This window comes from Galleria mellonella, unplaced genomic scaffold, assembly GCF_026898425.1.
Source record: "Galleria mellonella isolate WM207_F2 unplaced genomic scaffold, CSIRO_AGI_GalMel_v1 utg35, whole genome shotgun sequence".
NCBI classification, from domain to species: Eukaryota; Metazoa; Arthropoda; class Insecta; order Lepidoptera; family Pyralidae; genus Galleria; species Galleria mellonella.
Genome location: NW_026442082.1, coordinates 2,280,679 through 2,296,321, shown reverse-complemented (window position 1 = coordinate 2,296,321; position 15,643 = coordinate 2,280,679). Strand labels below are relative to the sequence as shown.

At 30.1% G+C, this 15,643-nt stretch overlaps 1 protein-coding gene across 1 annotated transcript; it reads right to left on the bottom strand.

Annotated features, from left to right (window-relative positions):
• Positions 1-3,811: 3,811 nt before the first annotated feature.
• LOC113514414 (uncharacterized) lies at positions 3,812-10,239 on the bottom strand. The gene is made up of 3 exons (XM_026898497.3): positions 10,044-10,239; positions 9,411-9,666; positions 3,812-4,319 (listed from the first exon to the last, which is right to left on the bottom strand). Exons 1-3 carry the CDS (start codon positions 10,188-10,190, stop codon positions 3,997-3,999), a joined length of 726 nt encoding a protein of 241 aa, XP_026754298.1. The 5' UTR covers positions 10,191-10,239; the 3' UTR covers positions 3,812-3,996.
• Positions 10,240-15,643: the final 5,404 nt, after the last annotated feature.

The window sequence follows — 15,643 nt, the reverse complement described above, 5'->3', positions numbered from 1 at the left end:
ATCTGAAGCCCGAATAAAGAAAGTCGTGTCATATGATGAACAACATGATACACCTATTGTATTTTGAAACGTGACGGATCCGTTCACGCTTGTCACTAAATTTTATTAAAGAATTTTTTAGCCTTCCCGTAGGTGTCGTAAGAGGTGGCTAAGGGAATTTAATGGCAGAGGAATAGACAGCGGCGTCTCTCATAAAACACCGTTGCGTCTGCTAAGTGTAGCAACTACTGGCAAAACTCCCCTTATAAGGAAAGCCTATGTCCACCAGTGGACAGTGAACGACTGATATGTTAACAACGATGATGACTTGACGCGACTTCGCACGAGTAGATAGAATTTTTCAGAGGGAGACTTTGTACAAAAGTCGATTGCATAAGTACCTCTGTCCCATTCGTGTTTCTACCATGAAGCAGTTGTGTTTTACATGGCTATGTTTCGGTTTGAAGGGTGGGATATGGTATGGCGTGAATTTACAGGGTACAGAGGAATAACACCTGAGTCCCCAGGAATGGCAACGCATGGGGGGTATCATGGGCGAAACAGTATACTCTGTTATGTCCATGGTACTGCTCATGTCTATAGGCGACGGTTACCACTTTCCATCAGGTGGGCCGTCAGCTTGTTTGCCATTCTAAGTTGTATAAAAAAAATTGAAAATTGATAACGACCGATATGAGCGACGTCGAAATGGGTGACGACCTTTTTTCCACCATCAATTTTCAAAGAATTATATACAGATATCGGATCATTATCCATATCACCTCGCCTATTTCTTGATCTTACAATAGAGCTAAGATTCACCAAGAAACTTGTTACAGTTTGAATTACCAATATACCAATTAAATTACAGGATACGAAGACATAATATGTTAGCTTTCCGGAATGGCAACGCATTAGAATACGCGGGAGCGGCAACAGTATTGTGAACATGTTTGTAAATATATTAGTCCTCTCGTGAAAATGGGAATTCAGCACGATGGTTTCCAGGGGATCACGTGGAGCTCGATCTGACGGTATATTGCTAGCAATGGAGTCACATTACTAACAATACTTTCATTCGGTAGTCCGCATTATTAATAATGCCTTCCCTCTGGGAACACTGAGGGTTACTATATTTACATTTATATTTACTATAAGTATCATCACATCACAGTGCATTCTGTGATATTCACGGTACTGTTCATGTTTATAATAGATGGATAGATAGATATTCTTTAGTTTTTCCCCCTTAAGATTACAATAGTAAACTTATTACAAATACAAACAATTACAAGAAAATATTACACTGAGAAACCCACGGGCGGCATTGTCGCTAAGAGCGATCTTTTACAAGTAACCTTTAGATGGAGAAGGATAGTTATAAACGGTTTGACAGGAAGCATGAAACATAATATAGATACTTACTGCCTTCCATCTAGAAGGCCATCTATACATCAAAATTGTATCAGCTTTTTTATCATTCAAACAAAATGCAACAGTTATGTTCTGCTGCTTCATGACGGAATGACATTTGACGATTGATGTTACAATGAACTAGATAGTCGAGCAAAGTCGCTTGATAGCAATGCTACTAGCTACTAGTCCAATAATTAAATGCGGTGCACACTAGATGGCACTACTTCAAAAAGGTGTCTTTTTTAAAATAGAGTAAACTTTATCTGCTCTTTATAAATAAAAAATAAATTGATTTATTTATAAAATTTATTTGATATTCCATAAATTATATAAATATACTGAATTCAGAATGATATCAGCTGAAAGTATTTAATTGAAGAAAAAGAGAAATTTAAGACATGTTTATACCGAAGAACGGCAACAATTTTTATATTTTTAAAACAAATTTATTAGTTTAATAAATGCTCTGTTAGTAAAAATTAAATGTTAGTTGAAAAATAAAATTCACACGTGTTAAACACACAATTAAAACTTTTGCGTCTGCTCTATTTATTTTGTAACAGAAGTGTTCAAATACTTTTATATATTTTTGATCACATTTAGAAAATTTTGAAATTGATATATATATATATATATATATATATATATATATATATATATATATATATATATATATATATATATATATATTGTGATAGATTACTTACATTTATAATTTTTTTTTTTTTTTTTTATACAACTCAGAATGGCAAACAAGCTGACGTCCCACCTGATGGAAAGTGATAACCGTCGCCTATAGACATTTTGCCATGGACATAACAGAGTATGTTTCACTTTTTGATTTCTATATTTATTCTATACTAAATTCACGATTTCAAACCGAAACACAGCCATGCAAACACAATATTAATGTAGAAACACGAATAGATTACTTTTGTACAATTTATAATATAAATATACTTCAATTTATCAATTCAAATATATTTTTTTTAAATACTCTGACATACATGTCATCATAAATTATTTTATTTAAGTACTTATATATCGAACACTTCATTCTTGATATTTTAATTGTTGGATTTTTTTTTCGTTTTACATCAGCTGTTAACTCTCCACTGTTGAACATAAGCCTTCCCCATAAGGGGAGTTAAGCCATTAGTTGCCACGTTTGGCATGCAGGTTGACAACTGCAATTAGGATGTTATAGATGTTTTAAGAGGGACGCTGCTGCTCATTCCTCTATCATCGATTTCCCCTAGTCGCCTTTTACGACACTCACAGAAAAAGAAGGGGTGGTCTATTCCATGCTGAGACCACATGGCCATTATTGGCATTATGGTTTATACATATACTCACATATGATGGTTTATATATGTGGTATACACACATAGCTCATAATAAGTCAATCTTGAACAAATATTTTTATTGAATTCCTTAATTTTCTAAATTTTTATCAATAATATTTATAATGAGGAATTATTCTGCATTAATTTTATTATAATTATTTACATTTAACAATAATAATAATTCACAATTATAAATAATTAATTAATAAAATTATAGTTGGTTTTAATTTAATCTGCCTAATAAGTCTCCATGTGCGTTTTGTTTATTTTTCAGGAAATTTTATAATTCTATTTATACTATAAAAGTAATAGGAAATAAAATTACAAAAAAAAAAATAACAAATTAAATTTTCAGTTCTTTATTTGTACGTATCTTTATGAAGTATAGTTTTAATAAGGATAGAATAATAGCAATTACATCATTAGATATAAAGCATGAAATCTATATAATATACAATAAAATTATATAAACATATTGCAACAAAATAATACATAACACTAAATAATAATGTTTATCACAAATAGTTTACATTTGTTTATATTTATATAATAACATACATAAATAAATATAATAAAAATGTACATGAAAATAAAATAATGATAGATAAATTATGGACAAATATATATGGAATTGTTTCTACATAAATAAAGTCATAAGATGATAAATTAATAATGATAATAAAAAATAACTTATATATACGTATATAATATATAATATATGTATATATCTACATACATATTAATAGATACTTATATACCATAATATCACAATGTATTTAGTATTAAATAGATAAAGAATATAATAATATAAATAAGAAAAAATATAATTAAATAAAATAATAAAATTAGGACTTAGAAAATTAGGACTAGATCAACAAGTTATTAGTAATAAAATGTACGAAATGATATCTATTATTTAAAAGTTATTTCAAATAAAATGTAAATAAAAATTGTAAAAAACAAAATACACAAATACGGATACCGTATAGAGTTTAAAATAAATACTAATATAGTATAAAACAGAATATCATACAAATTCAGAACACGTTATTGGAAAACAAAACAATCTCTTTCGGTAATATCAACCCTTACAAAGGGGTGTCGTTCAATAAATAATAAAATAAATATCTTAAAACTAAAAATAAATAAAGTCATTGTACTTCAAACGCTCGGAAATTCCATGACTATACGTAATATTTATAAGTGGGCCTAGAGTATGACCCTGTGGGATGCCTCTTCTCATTTACAATTAAATTTAGTCGGATTTCACATGGGCTCCATAAGCCAAGTTTTGAGCCTCGTCAATTGACCGTCCCCATCCGTGTCCACTGCTGGCGTAATGTTCCTCGTGGTGTGGATGAGCGACTACTTCATAACTGGTGTCGTGGTGTTTGTGGGCCAAGAGTTTCTTGAGAGCGATGATACCGGCGACGAGTAAGGACGCCTTGGCAAGAAGGAGGGCTTTGGCGGCAGCGAAGGCAATAATACCCAGGAACAGGGAAATTAGAGCTGTGATCTTGAGCTTAGCGAGAGCCAAAAGTGGGAGGAGCTGCTTGATCTTCTTCTTTTTACCACGAGCTGAAAAAATACATCACAATATTATTAATACATATATTTAAAGCAAGAGAAAAAATCGTATGAATCTAAACTATAAAAGTATGCATTATACGCTAATCTCTTTGTGTAAATTTACACAATTACATACTAAGAGATCTAGAATTGTTATTTACATTTTAATAAAGTTATTCTTTCATAATACTAAGGCTTATGTTTCTTCTTTCCGGTTATATATTGTAACATTCGTCATACTATACTCGTATTAATGATTGATGTAACTTCTGTTGTAATGAACTTTTACGTGGACTTCTTTTGTTTCGCTTTTTTAAATCATATTTAATCAATTAGTTTTTATTATCAGTAATGGTGTATGGTTATGGTTATTTTTAATAGCATCTTATAGTAGTTCTGTGTACATTACTAGGAGTTATTTAATTTTACTTTTAAATGATTTGATTCATAGAACTGAAAGTATTACAAACATTTCCTTTATAATGAATCTTCAGTTTGTTATTATAGAATTTTTATAGAATGGTAATCAATTATTAATGGTTATTATTACTAATCAAATCATCATTAATATAATATTGATACGATTGGTAATTAATAATTATATTGATTACTATTGGTAATCAATAATTATATTGATTAACGTAGTATACCATAGATCGATTAGTATAGACCTAATAACGTAAATCTATATTATATGTTTTAGATCTCAGTTCTAGTTTAATTTTAACAAATGTATGTAGTTTTAATGAGATTAGAAGAGATTTGTACTAAATTTAATATTGAAATTTTAGATGTTACACATTCAGAAATCCGCTAATAATATTCAAAGAAAACTAAAGATAATATTTTCTCATAATTATGTACTGCTATTTCCTATCTACTCATCCGCTACCATCTCACCCACATATTACCTCGTCTGTAAACAGTTCGTGTGCATCTTAATTGCTCAAACTTTTTTTTATTTACCTGTGCTTAGTTTGCCGTAGTGTTAAACAAGTATTTCCTGTTTTTATTGAATCCACACGTTAACTGGCCTAGTTATTTTTTTTTTTTTTGTTTATGAAAGCCTCAATAAATACTTCACTTTTATTCATTTGTCTTTATTATTTGTTGATTTCTATATTTTTTCTGTATTGTACGAGATCCTTTGATTTAATTTTTTTTATATTATAACTTTATGTTACGGATATTAAAGATATTTTATACAGATATGAACAAAAGAATATTTTTATAAAACTAATTTTTAATTTTTATAAAAAAAAATCCATCCAGGAAATATTTTCTCACGGTTAATTTATTAATATGTCTCAACTCTCTAATTTTAGCTAACTAGATAATCGACATTCCAAAGCAATTTCGGTCAAAACTTGAACTAATATAACATATAAAAAACCAAGATAACCGAGTCAATCAAACCAATGCTTAATCTCCAAGTTAACGAACGATCAGTGATCATAATGGACTATTGGAAAGGCGACTTTCTTAAAGAAGCTCTTGGGAGCGGCGTATTATGGCTCGATTTCTAGATGAGCTGCCCGGTAAACTGGTTTCACCATGAAAGTTCAGTGACAAGGACTCGAAGACAAGGTACGGAACTTGTCTAATGACCGTACCAGGAATGCAAGTGCCACTTTCATGACCCAGTGGCAAGCCTTATTTACACTTGTGCGTGATATGACCACTTGAATACAAATACGGTAAGAGTTTTAGTAGTGCTTTAGATGAAGCAATAACTGTTGTTTAGAAACTACGATAATATCCTATATAAAAGAAAGTGAGTTAAAAGGTAATATCTTTTCCTATGTATTCGTAGTTAAGATACTAAAGACCGGAAAGTTCAAATTATTTATTATATAATGAAAGATAATTAAAGACGAAATAAAAATAGACGAATTTTTTTTTTTTTAAAAAACTAATTATAAGTTAAAATCTATATCAAAATTTATCTATTATTTAGAAATGATGCATATAAAAGTATACGGGAATAGTATTTTACAATGCTAATTTATAAAATATGTAATACAGGTTATTGATTATTTAATCACTTCTCTCGAGATTCACATTCCAAACTTCTCCAATTATATTGTTTATATCATATATTTTATTTTAAATAAACTATTTTACATTTTTTATTGATCAGTATTAATTTAAAATTGTTGTATAACGTATATGTATGCACAGTTATGTAACATATTGCGTATAAGTCTCGAACTTACTTTGGGGCTAGCTCAATCTGTGTGATTTGTCCGTATATATTTATTTATTTATTTATTCTATTATCAACATAACAATAACAAAAATTACTTGTCATAAGTTTTAAATGATAATTATTTATATATTTATTTAATACACATACAGAAAATTCTGATTGTATCGCGAGTTCAAGACCGTGCGTCCTTTCGTAGAAAGTAAATGGGAACAACACTTGTAACCATGTCATTGTTTTAAGTATTATATTGTCTATTTATAAATACAGTTTATACATCACGAATGAATAAACATTTAGCTAAATGTCAGTATATCGAAGAAGAAATATCTGAGAAAAGACTTTAATAATAATATGTTTAGAGTTCAATATTGTAGAAATCGGAAATGATGAACTTTCATACTAAGATGAGGAAGTACAATTATGTAATCTATAACATATTATATTATCAGATAAATGACTAATGCATAGTTTTAATAGACGATAATCAATATGTTTATAATCGCATTATTTAATCAAGAAATTTTTAAATCAATTAGGTAAGCGTACAAATTTGATATTGAAAATTTAATCTAATTATATACCTACTCTAAGAAAGTTTTAACGAAACATCCGTAACGGAAATCAGAGAAACGGAATTTAGTATTAACATATATTATAATAAATTATAATATTATATTAAGGGCATCCCTATCATCCGCAATTTTAAACATTGTAAATATAATTTAAAAATGACTTTGTTACATCTCGATACCATAATAGCTCAAAATGTCGTAATAAATTTTAATATATTAAACTGTTTTTATTCCAGTCAATATGTTTCTGTCGCGCGGTTTTAAAAAGAAATCATTTTTCAATTATAAATTTAAATGAGATTACGTTAAATGAGATTAATTGCAAAAAGTAAAAGCTGCTGATTCATCTCTTGATATTGAAAACGTTAGAGAGATCCAGCTAAATACCATGGTGTGACTAAAGTGATAAACCACAGTGTAAGATGCGCTCTATTTGTCTGACATTGAAATTAAGTGAGCTATGTGGTAACAAATGTTCATTTCTTTTTTATATTTACTGTTATACTTTCCATTAATTTACATATTTTTATTTTAACTATTTATTAACGCTGTTTACTCAACTAGATGCGTTGCATAACTTTTATTTTTAAGAAAACGAAAGTCTTGTGTAATGTTTTAAATTTGTAAAAATTTTCATATTTTGATGTGTTGGTGTTTTAAAACTTGTGCTTAGTCATGTTACTTATTTACATATTTGCATATTATATTAATAGTTGTTATACCTCATAATTTTGCCTGCATTGATTAGGATAAAATTAATGACAGTAGCCTTTGTGTTAGTTTAAGATATTATATAGTTACATTTGTGTACCATTTTCTTTCAAATCTATTTATTCATTTAAGCGTGATTGAATAACAAACATGTAAACATCCAAAACCGCATTTCACATTACTTAGAAATATGAAAAGAAATCGACAAATATTGTGGTTAATTCACCTATTCACTTTTTTACCTATTTTTTTTTTCTAATGGGAGTAACAAAGAATCTAATGGCATGCCTGATGGAAAGTTTTTCAATATTTTAATTAGCGGTTACCTGGTTAATGACTTGAATAACAAATAAACATTATTTGCGGCCATAGAGCCCTTCTTGTATTATGTGTGCATGTTGAGGACAAAGACCTAATAGTTTTAGATAGCGCACTAGATCATTTAAAAACTTAAAGAGCACATTTCTACTTACTTTATGGTTTAATATGTGTATTTTCCTAAACGAATTACACTAAATGTATCTAACTACTATTGTATTTAATTATTATCTCCTAATTGAGAAGAAATTTTTTAAAATCCCTTTTTAATGTGATTGTTTTTTTTTATAACATAGAGAGTAAACGAGTATGCGGCTCATCTGATTAAAATTGCTCGATCGATTAAAGAAATTGCAAATGTATTGCCAGTCTTTTAGGAAAGAATATGCCCTTTTTTAAGGTTAATAATTGTACAAATAAAATCATGAATCTCAAATATTTATTAACATAAACGATATTATCTTAATTTATTATTATAATTAATGGATTTTCTTAATTTCTGTGTAAAGTTTCATTTTTGTAGATCAAGCAGTTTTGGATGTGCGTCGATCAGTCAGTCAGTTTCTCTTTTTATTATAATTATATGTATATAGATTTCGATTTCTTCTCGGTGATCTTAATGTTAATAATTAACTTTCTAAGTGACTACTTATGCAATGATGTTAGAAAGAGTTATATTTATAGGGCTCTTTTATTTATAACGTACTTCAATTATTGTAAATTTTTGTATATTGTAACTTATCGTAATAATAAATATTAATAAAATGTTTAGTATTTAAATTACTGAAATATACAATAAAATGTAATTTTTATTACATTATTATTGTAGAAATTACAATTTTATTAATAAAATATATTTAATTATATTATTTTATTAGTATCATTTTTGATATAGTTTTAAAATTTTTTAATACTGTTTATTTTTTAATATGTAGTTATTTATTAAATGTATTAAATTTGAATACAGTCTATTGACGATTCGTTTGTTTTCAATTTTTTATTTTTAAAATAATTTTTTTCAATATTTATAAAGGTTCATTTTGAACGAATATTATTATAATTTATAATAAGTTGATACTTTACATAAGTATCAATTATAGTTTATTACAGTTATCATACTATTACTTCGTCTTTGTAACCAAATTATATTGTTTGACCAAAATAAAACTTGTATATGTCCTATTATATATATTTAATGTTGATTTAGCTATTAAAAAGCATAAAGAGGTAACAAACAAACAAACTTACATTCACAATTATAATATTAGTAAGTATTACAATATTACATACCTTCTTCAAGTGACCTCTTCATGCCTTCAACTGCCGACGATGGTAGTCTGAACTGTATGACATGATTCTCCAAGAAGTCAGCGGCTGAATCCAGCAGTCTTGCTTCTACTTGAGCCTCTCTTGCTTTGGGTTCTTCAGACAAAGGCTCCAAAGCCCTGGCAGACCTTGGAGAACCAGAGCCAATAAGAGTAACTCCCTCAGCCAAGTTCATCTCCCTCGCTGATGAGAATGTCTCCACATATTTTAACGCTTTTTCCTGCAATTAAAAGAAAATATATATCACCCAAAATTAACATATTAAGAGCGTTGTGGCCCAGTGGCGAAGTACGTAAGTTCGAATCGGAACGACACCAAAAACATTGCGTCAATTTAAATTTCCGTTGACGGAAAACACTAATAACAAATTGATCTGAATGACAACAATAGGTTTGCCCTTTGCCACGATGGACTCCAACATGATCGGGGAAATGTGTATTTCTTTATTTTTAAAATTTTAAAATGTTACGTTCACCACAACATTAACGATCAAAAAATACTTCCGACTACCTCCTAAGAGATTACAGTCATGAGTATATGATTATATTTTTTTAATTATCACGTTGTAAACACATCACAACACTTCACTGCACGAACCTTCAGGCATAACGATACGTCGCCGTCGACACACTCTTTGACAACTCCCAATACACTGCCAACAAGTCCTGGATCGTTGGCCTCTTTGTCTATAGCGGGCATAGCCTGCGCCCACGCAAGAAATAGGACGATGACGTAACGTCTCATGTTTGTTCTAACCACCCCTAAAGCTTAACACGAAGTGTGGCTGCACTGTATACAACTGCTTGTTTTAAGCCCGTCACCCCACTACCGCTACACGAACGGGTCTAAAAGTCTGATTAAACTGGTACCCACCGAAATCATTTTATGTTAATACGAGCAGTTTGTTGCGTATACGCAAGTTTTTGGGGTTCATTCACATTTTTGTGCGTGTGTGCGTAGGTGTCTACGCACACGCGAGACGGTGCGTAACGAAAGATGGGCTCGATCGTGTATCAGGTGTATTTTATTGCTTAATCGAATGATTTTATTATACAACTTATACTTTCTTAGATTTTTTTTAATATAAAACATTTGGTTTATAGTTATGTGAAATTATTATAAAATGATATAAATAGATTTAGTAGATAATATGTATTAGAAAACATCATTTCATCATTTAAGCCGTTAACTGTCCACTGCTGAACATAAGCCTTTGTCATTAGAGGAGTTTTGTCAGTAGTTTCCACGCTTGGCAGGCGGATTGGCAACCGTAGTTAGGCATATAGAGATATTTTAAGAAGCATTGCAAAACATATTAGACACAAATTAATTAATTTTGTTTGCAGATCTTCTTCTTTCTTAGCCAAAATAATAGGGAGAAAAGAATATTATAACAAATAGCTCTTTCTTCAAATATAGGCTAACAATATTCGAGCAATTAAAAATTTCATTCCGTATTTTAATATGACTTAAAACTTAATGAGTAAGGGATTTCTAAGACTTATGGTAAAATAAAATAAAAAAAAAAACACTAAATATAAATCTATAACTACCAAATTATCAAATCCAAACAATAAAAAATATTTTTATTGATTAATTTTATTGCACAATAATTACGTTATGAATGACTAATATTAAAAAGTATATTGAATCAATATTAATTTCTAATTTATCACTAATTTAATTAAAAAAATTCAAATAACATGAATAAAATTAGTAAAAGAAATCGATGTAAAGCTAAAAGCTAATAAATTAATGTAAATTATTCTTCACTTTTCCTAGTAGTTTTATTTTAATGTGAATGTTATGCAATTATGTATTAATAGATACTTAACTACAAACAGTGTACCGCTCATTATGAGAACTAATAAAAAATAAATGCATTTAATACGAACGCAGTGTATATAGTATTAATGTAATTATTTACTTTCTTTTTTTTATAAGACAACATAATGCTTAGTACGACTACAGACTAAAAGAAATAAATTTAGAATATAATTGAGAAGCGATACTAAAGGGATATTGTGTTTGGTCAGAAAAATTAAAACAAAATTGGTCCCATTTTTAATATTGTATGAACTATTATATATTATAATGTAAATTATTATATTATAGTTTAAATAACTGCACCTATATGACATCATAACCTTTAAGAAAAAAGCATATTCCTTTTTAAAAGGCTGGCAGCACACCTGTAGTGCTTCTGGTGTTGCGGGTGATCATGGGCGGCGGTAATCACCATCAGGTGAGTCGCATGCTTGTTTGCCCCCCCCCCCCTATTTATAAAAACTCTTTATTTCTCTCTCACTTCCTAGATGTGAAGTTATAATATTATTGTCACATCTAATTGCATTATTTGATAAAAAAATAAACTCTTGCTATGCTGAATTACACCGTTGAGATATATTGAATTTTCTTCTTTTTTTTTTTAAAGATTTTAAGAGATTCTTTTATTCATTTATTTTCTTACATTACAAATCAATTCGAAACATGCAATCAGATGTGACAATAATATTCAGCTCTGTCTCGTCAATAGTGTAAACTGTAATTAGATGGTATTAACTTTTGTGAACTATCTCCAATCTTATTATACGTTATGTGCACATTTTCCCACACGAGTTTTCACTTATTCACTTTCTCACTTATCCATTTAATGTTTTATTATCTTTGTCTCACTATCTTAATGTTTAGTAATTTATGTTTAATAGTTATTTCATCTTGCGACTTTTCTCGCGTAAATTAAGAAAAATTGCCCTTTGTGTTAATTTAGACCATGACTTACTTATATACATATTAAATATTTCATTTCGTTTATGTCTAATTGAGCATCAAATAACTAAACATGAAGATATTCACTGGAAAAAAACCAAATGATCCTACATCTAACAGTGGCGTTATCAGCAAGGAAAATAATAGCAACATTGCTAACAATATATGCTAATATATTATGAATGAATGAATGAAAACTCTTTGTTGTTTCTTTCAAAGAACGATACAGATTCATCATCATCTTCTTACCCTTATCCCAATTATTATTTAGTGTCGACGTAATATGATTTTATACTAATTGGCTTATAGTTTTACGACCGGCCGCCTGCCTGACGTCAACCCTCTTTGGGAATAGGAACAATACAGATAACATAGATTAATAATATGTGAACGAAAATTTTATAATTAGCGTAATTACAAAACATAATGACAAAAGCAAGATAAAAAAGCAACATTGGACAGTCTTATCGCTAATCTATCGATCTCTTGCAGGCACCTTAGGATGATTCTTTGTAAATTTATCATTATGAGACAACTGACTTGATTTCATTCTCATCTATATTCATTGATACTAAAACAAGTAGCTTACTATTATATTTTAATCCATTAAAAATCTATATTTACCAAATAGATTGTTACCAAGTTGGTAGACTTAAAAACCCGGTGTAAATTTATACTCGTAAATGTGAAGGAAACAAAGAAACCTGAATCAATCAGGACATTAAAATTACAAGGTATGGTGTCATAATACCTTATTCTATAGATATGATATTTTTTAAGACATACTATGGGTGTCTTTATATATTTTGTGATTTCTAGTCCCATAAAAAAATGAGCCTATAAAAATAATTCATATTTTAACAAAATTTGTATAAGCCGTATGTTTGGGCAACATTATGTACAAGATCGCATGGAATTTTAGGGATTTTATTATGATCGTACAAAAATGTACGCTGTGGATTGTCTCTTTAAGGCTTCAAATTATTTGAAGATAAAGAAAATTGTTCTGATGGTCTCTGTGAAAGACTTGTTGTATCAGCCATTAACTGTTCACTGCTAAACATAGTCTCCCCCATAAGGGGGGTTTTGGTATTAGTTGCCACACTTGGCTTTTGATGATGTTTTAAGAGGGACGCTGCTGTCCATGTCTCCACCATAAGTTCCCTGGGGGTGAGAAAGTGATAGCAATGGAGTTTGACAGTCCCATTGCTAGCAATATGCCCTATTAGGTCAACCTCCACGTGGTTTTCCCTGGAAACCATCATAAACAGTTCTTGTTGAATTCATTACGATAGGCTATCTGACCTACTTCATCCTGACCTATCATTCTTTACTGGAGCTCCGCCGGTGTATATAAATAGCGCGGGTGGGGTTGCCATTTTATTATCACCCATAAAATACATAAGTTCCCTTAATCACCTCTTACAACACCCATGGGAAAGGAAGGGGTTGTGTATTTTATGCCGGGACCTACACAGCTAATGCTGTGGCTGCAGAAGACTTGTGTGATGTTATCTAACGGTCTAATGGTGTGGTGGAATAGCTAACGGAAATACCTGGAATTTTTTTTTTTGATGGGTGAAAATGGTATGGTAACGCGCTAACGGGATACGCTGGCGGAGCATCAGTGAAGGGTGATCGATGAGAATGAAAACAGGCCAGTTAGCCCATCATAATGAATTCATCAGGAATTAACCATTATAGTTGCCAGGGAGAACCGTGAGAAGGTCGACCTGGTTGGGTATATTGCTAGCAATGGGATACTCAGTCTCCATTACTAACAATCCCTTTCCCTCCAATAGCTGGAAATTGGTAATTTTTGCCTATAGACATGAAAATGACGGATAGCATTCCCTTCTCTTCAGGTATGCTATCAATGTATTATGTTGAGCATTATACTTTGATACTTACCCTATATAGGGTAAGTATTATAATTTATGTAAATATTTATTTTAATTTCTGTTTTGCACTACTATTGCCCACTCACTACTTCCTATGCCACTGTGTTAGGTTGACTGGAAGAAATCTCTTTTAGAAATAAGTTCGCCTTTGCTAACATTGTTATTAACTTATTGTTTTTACTGTATGTTTTAGTGTATTAAAGAATATATATAAAAATATATATTTAATAAAATATATATTTTATCAATCAACATAAAAAAGGAAGAAATTTTTGATTAGACTGCATATATATTTAATTATTATAAACGTTTTTTTTTGGATAGATTTCTTGTGCCATAAGCACTTTCTATCTTTTCTTCTTTACCCAAAGGTTGTCTGGCAGAGATTGTTTCAGCAATAACACTATAACAGCAGTTTTTAATTTTCAACCGATTTCAAAAAGAAGGTTCTCAATTCGATTATATTTTTTTATATAATTCCGTCAGTTCTAAACCGTTATACCGTCCGTATTACCGTACCGTACCGTATTACCGTCTTGGATATTTTTTTTTGTCTAAAAGAATATACTTACAAATTGATTTATAAAATTTTTATCAAAACCAATTTAATAGTTTAGTTACTAAATCAAAATAACTGATTGTGTCTATCTTTATTTCCAGATTTACAAAAAAAAAAAAACTAAATTCAAAATTATTGTGAGTACGATATTCCCATAAAGTAAATCCAACAGCGCTCCATTTATTTAAAACCATACATTCGCCGGAAAATTATACAACTCGTTTTAAAAATGCATTTAATTTTTAAAATAACACCCACTGTAATACTCAACAACTTTACGCGCTACAGTAAATGACAGTGTCATTTTCACATATAAGTGCATTATAATTAGGTACATGATTTAGCACATTGTAGGATGTAATAACGTGAATAAACGCTTCAAGCTGCGCCTCGCTTTCTTTAAAGAAATGACCGCGGGCGTCCGTGATGTAACCTCATTTTTATCTTCTTGTACCAACAAGATAGTTTCTTTTGTTCCTTTTCTTTTTAGAAATATCTACCTGCTAGTCTTTTTGTCAGTGTTATGTAACGTTTGTAGGTCAATATCAGAGTGCTTTCTTTTTTTGTTGCTGCGCCGATGGAGTAATAGTGTTACTTCATTACGTTTGCTTACTAATGTTCTATTGAATGGAAATATCTTATACGGAGGAATTTTGATATTTTTTCATACAACTTAGAATAGTAAACAAGCTGACGGCCCACCTGATGGAAAGTGGTAACCGTTGCCTATAGACATGAGCAGTACCATGGACATAACAGAGTATACTGTTTCGCCCATAATATCCCCCAGGCGTTGCCATTTCTGAGGATTCAGTGGTTTTTCCTCTGTATCCTGTAAATTCACTGCAATATCCCACCCTTCAAACTGCCATGCAAACAACTGCTTCACGGTAGAAACACGAATGGGACGGTTGTACCCAAGCAATCGACTTTTGTACAAAGTCTCCCTCTGTCTGACACGATTAAAA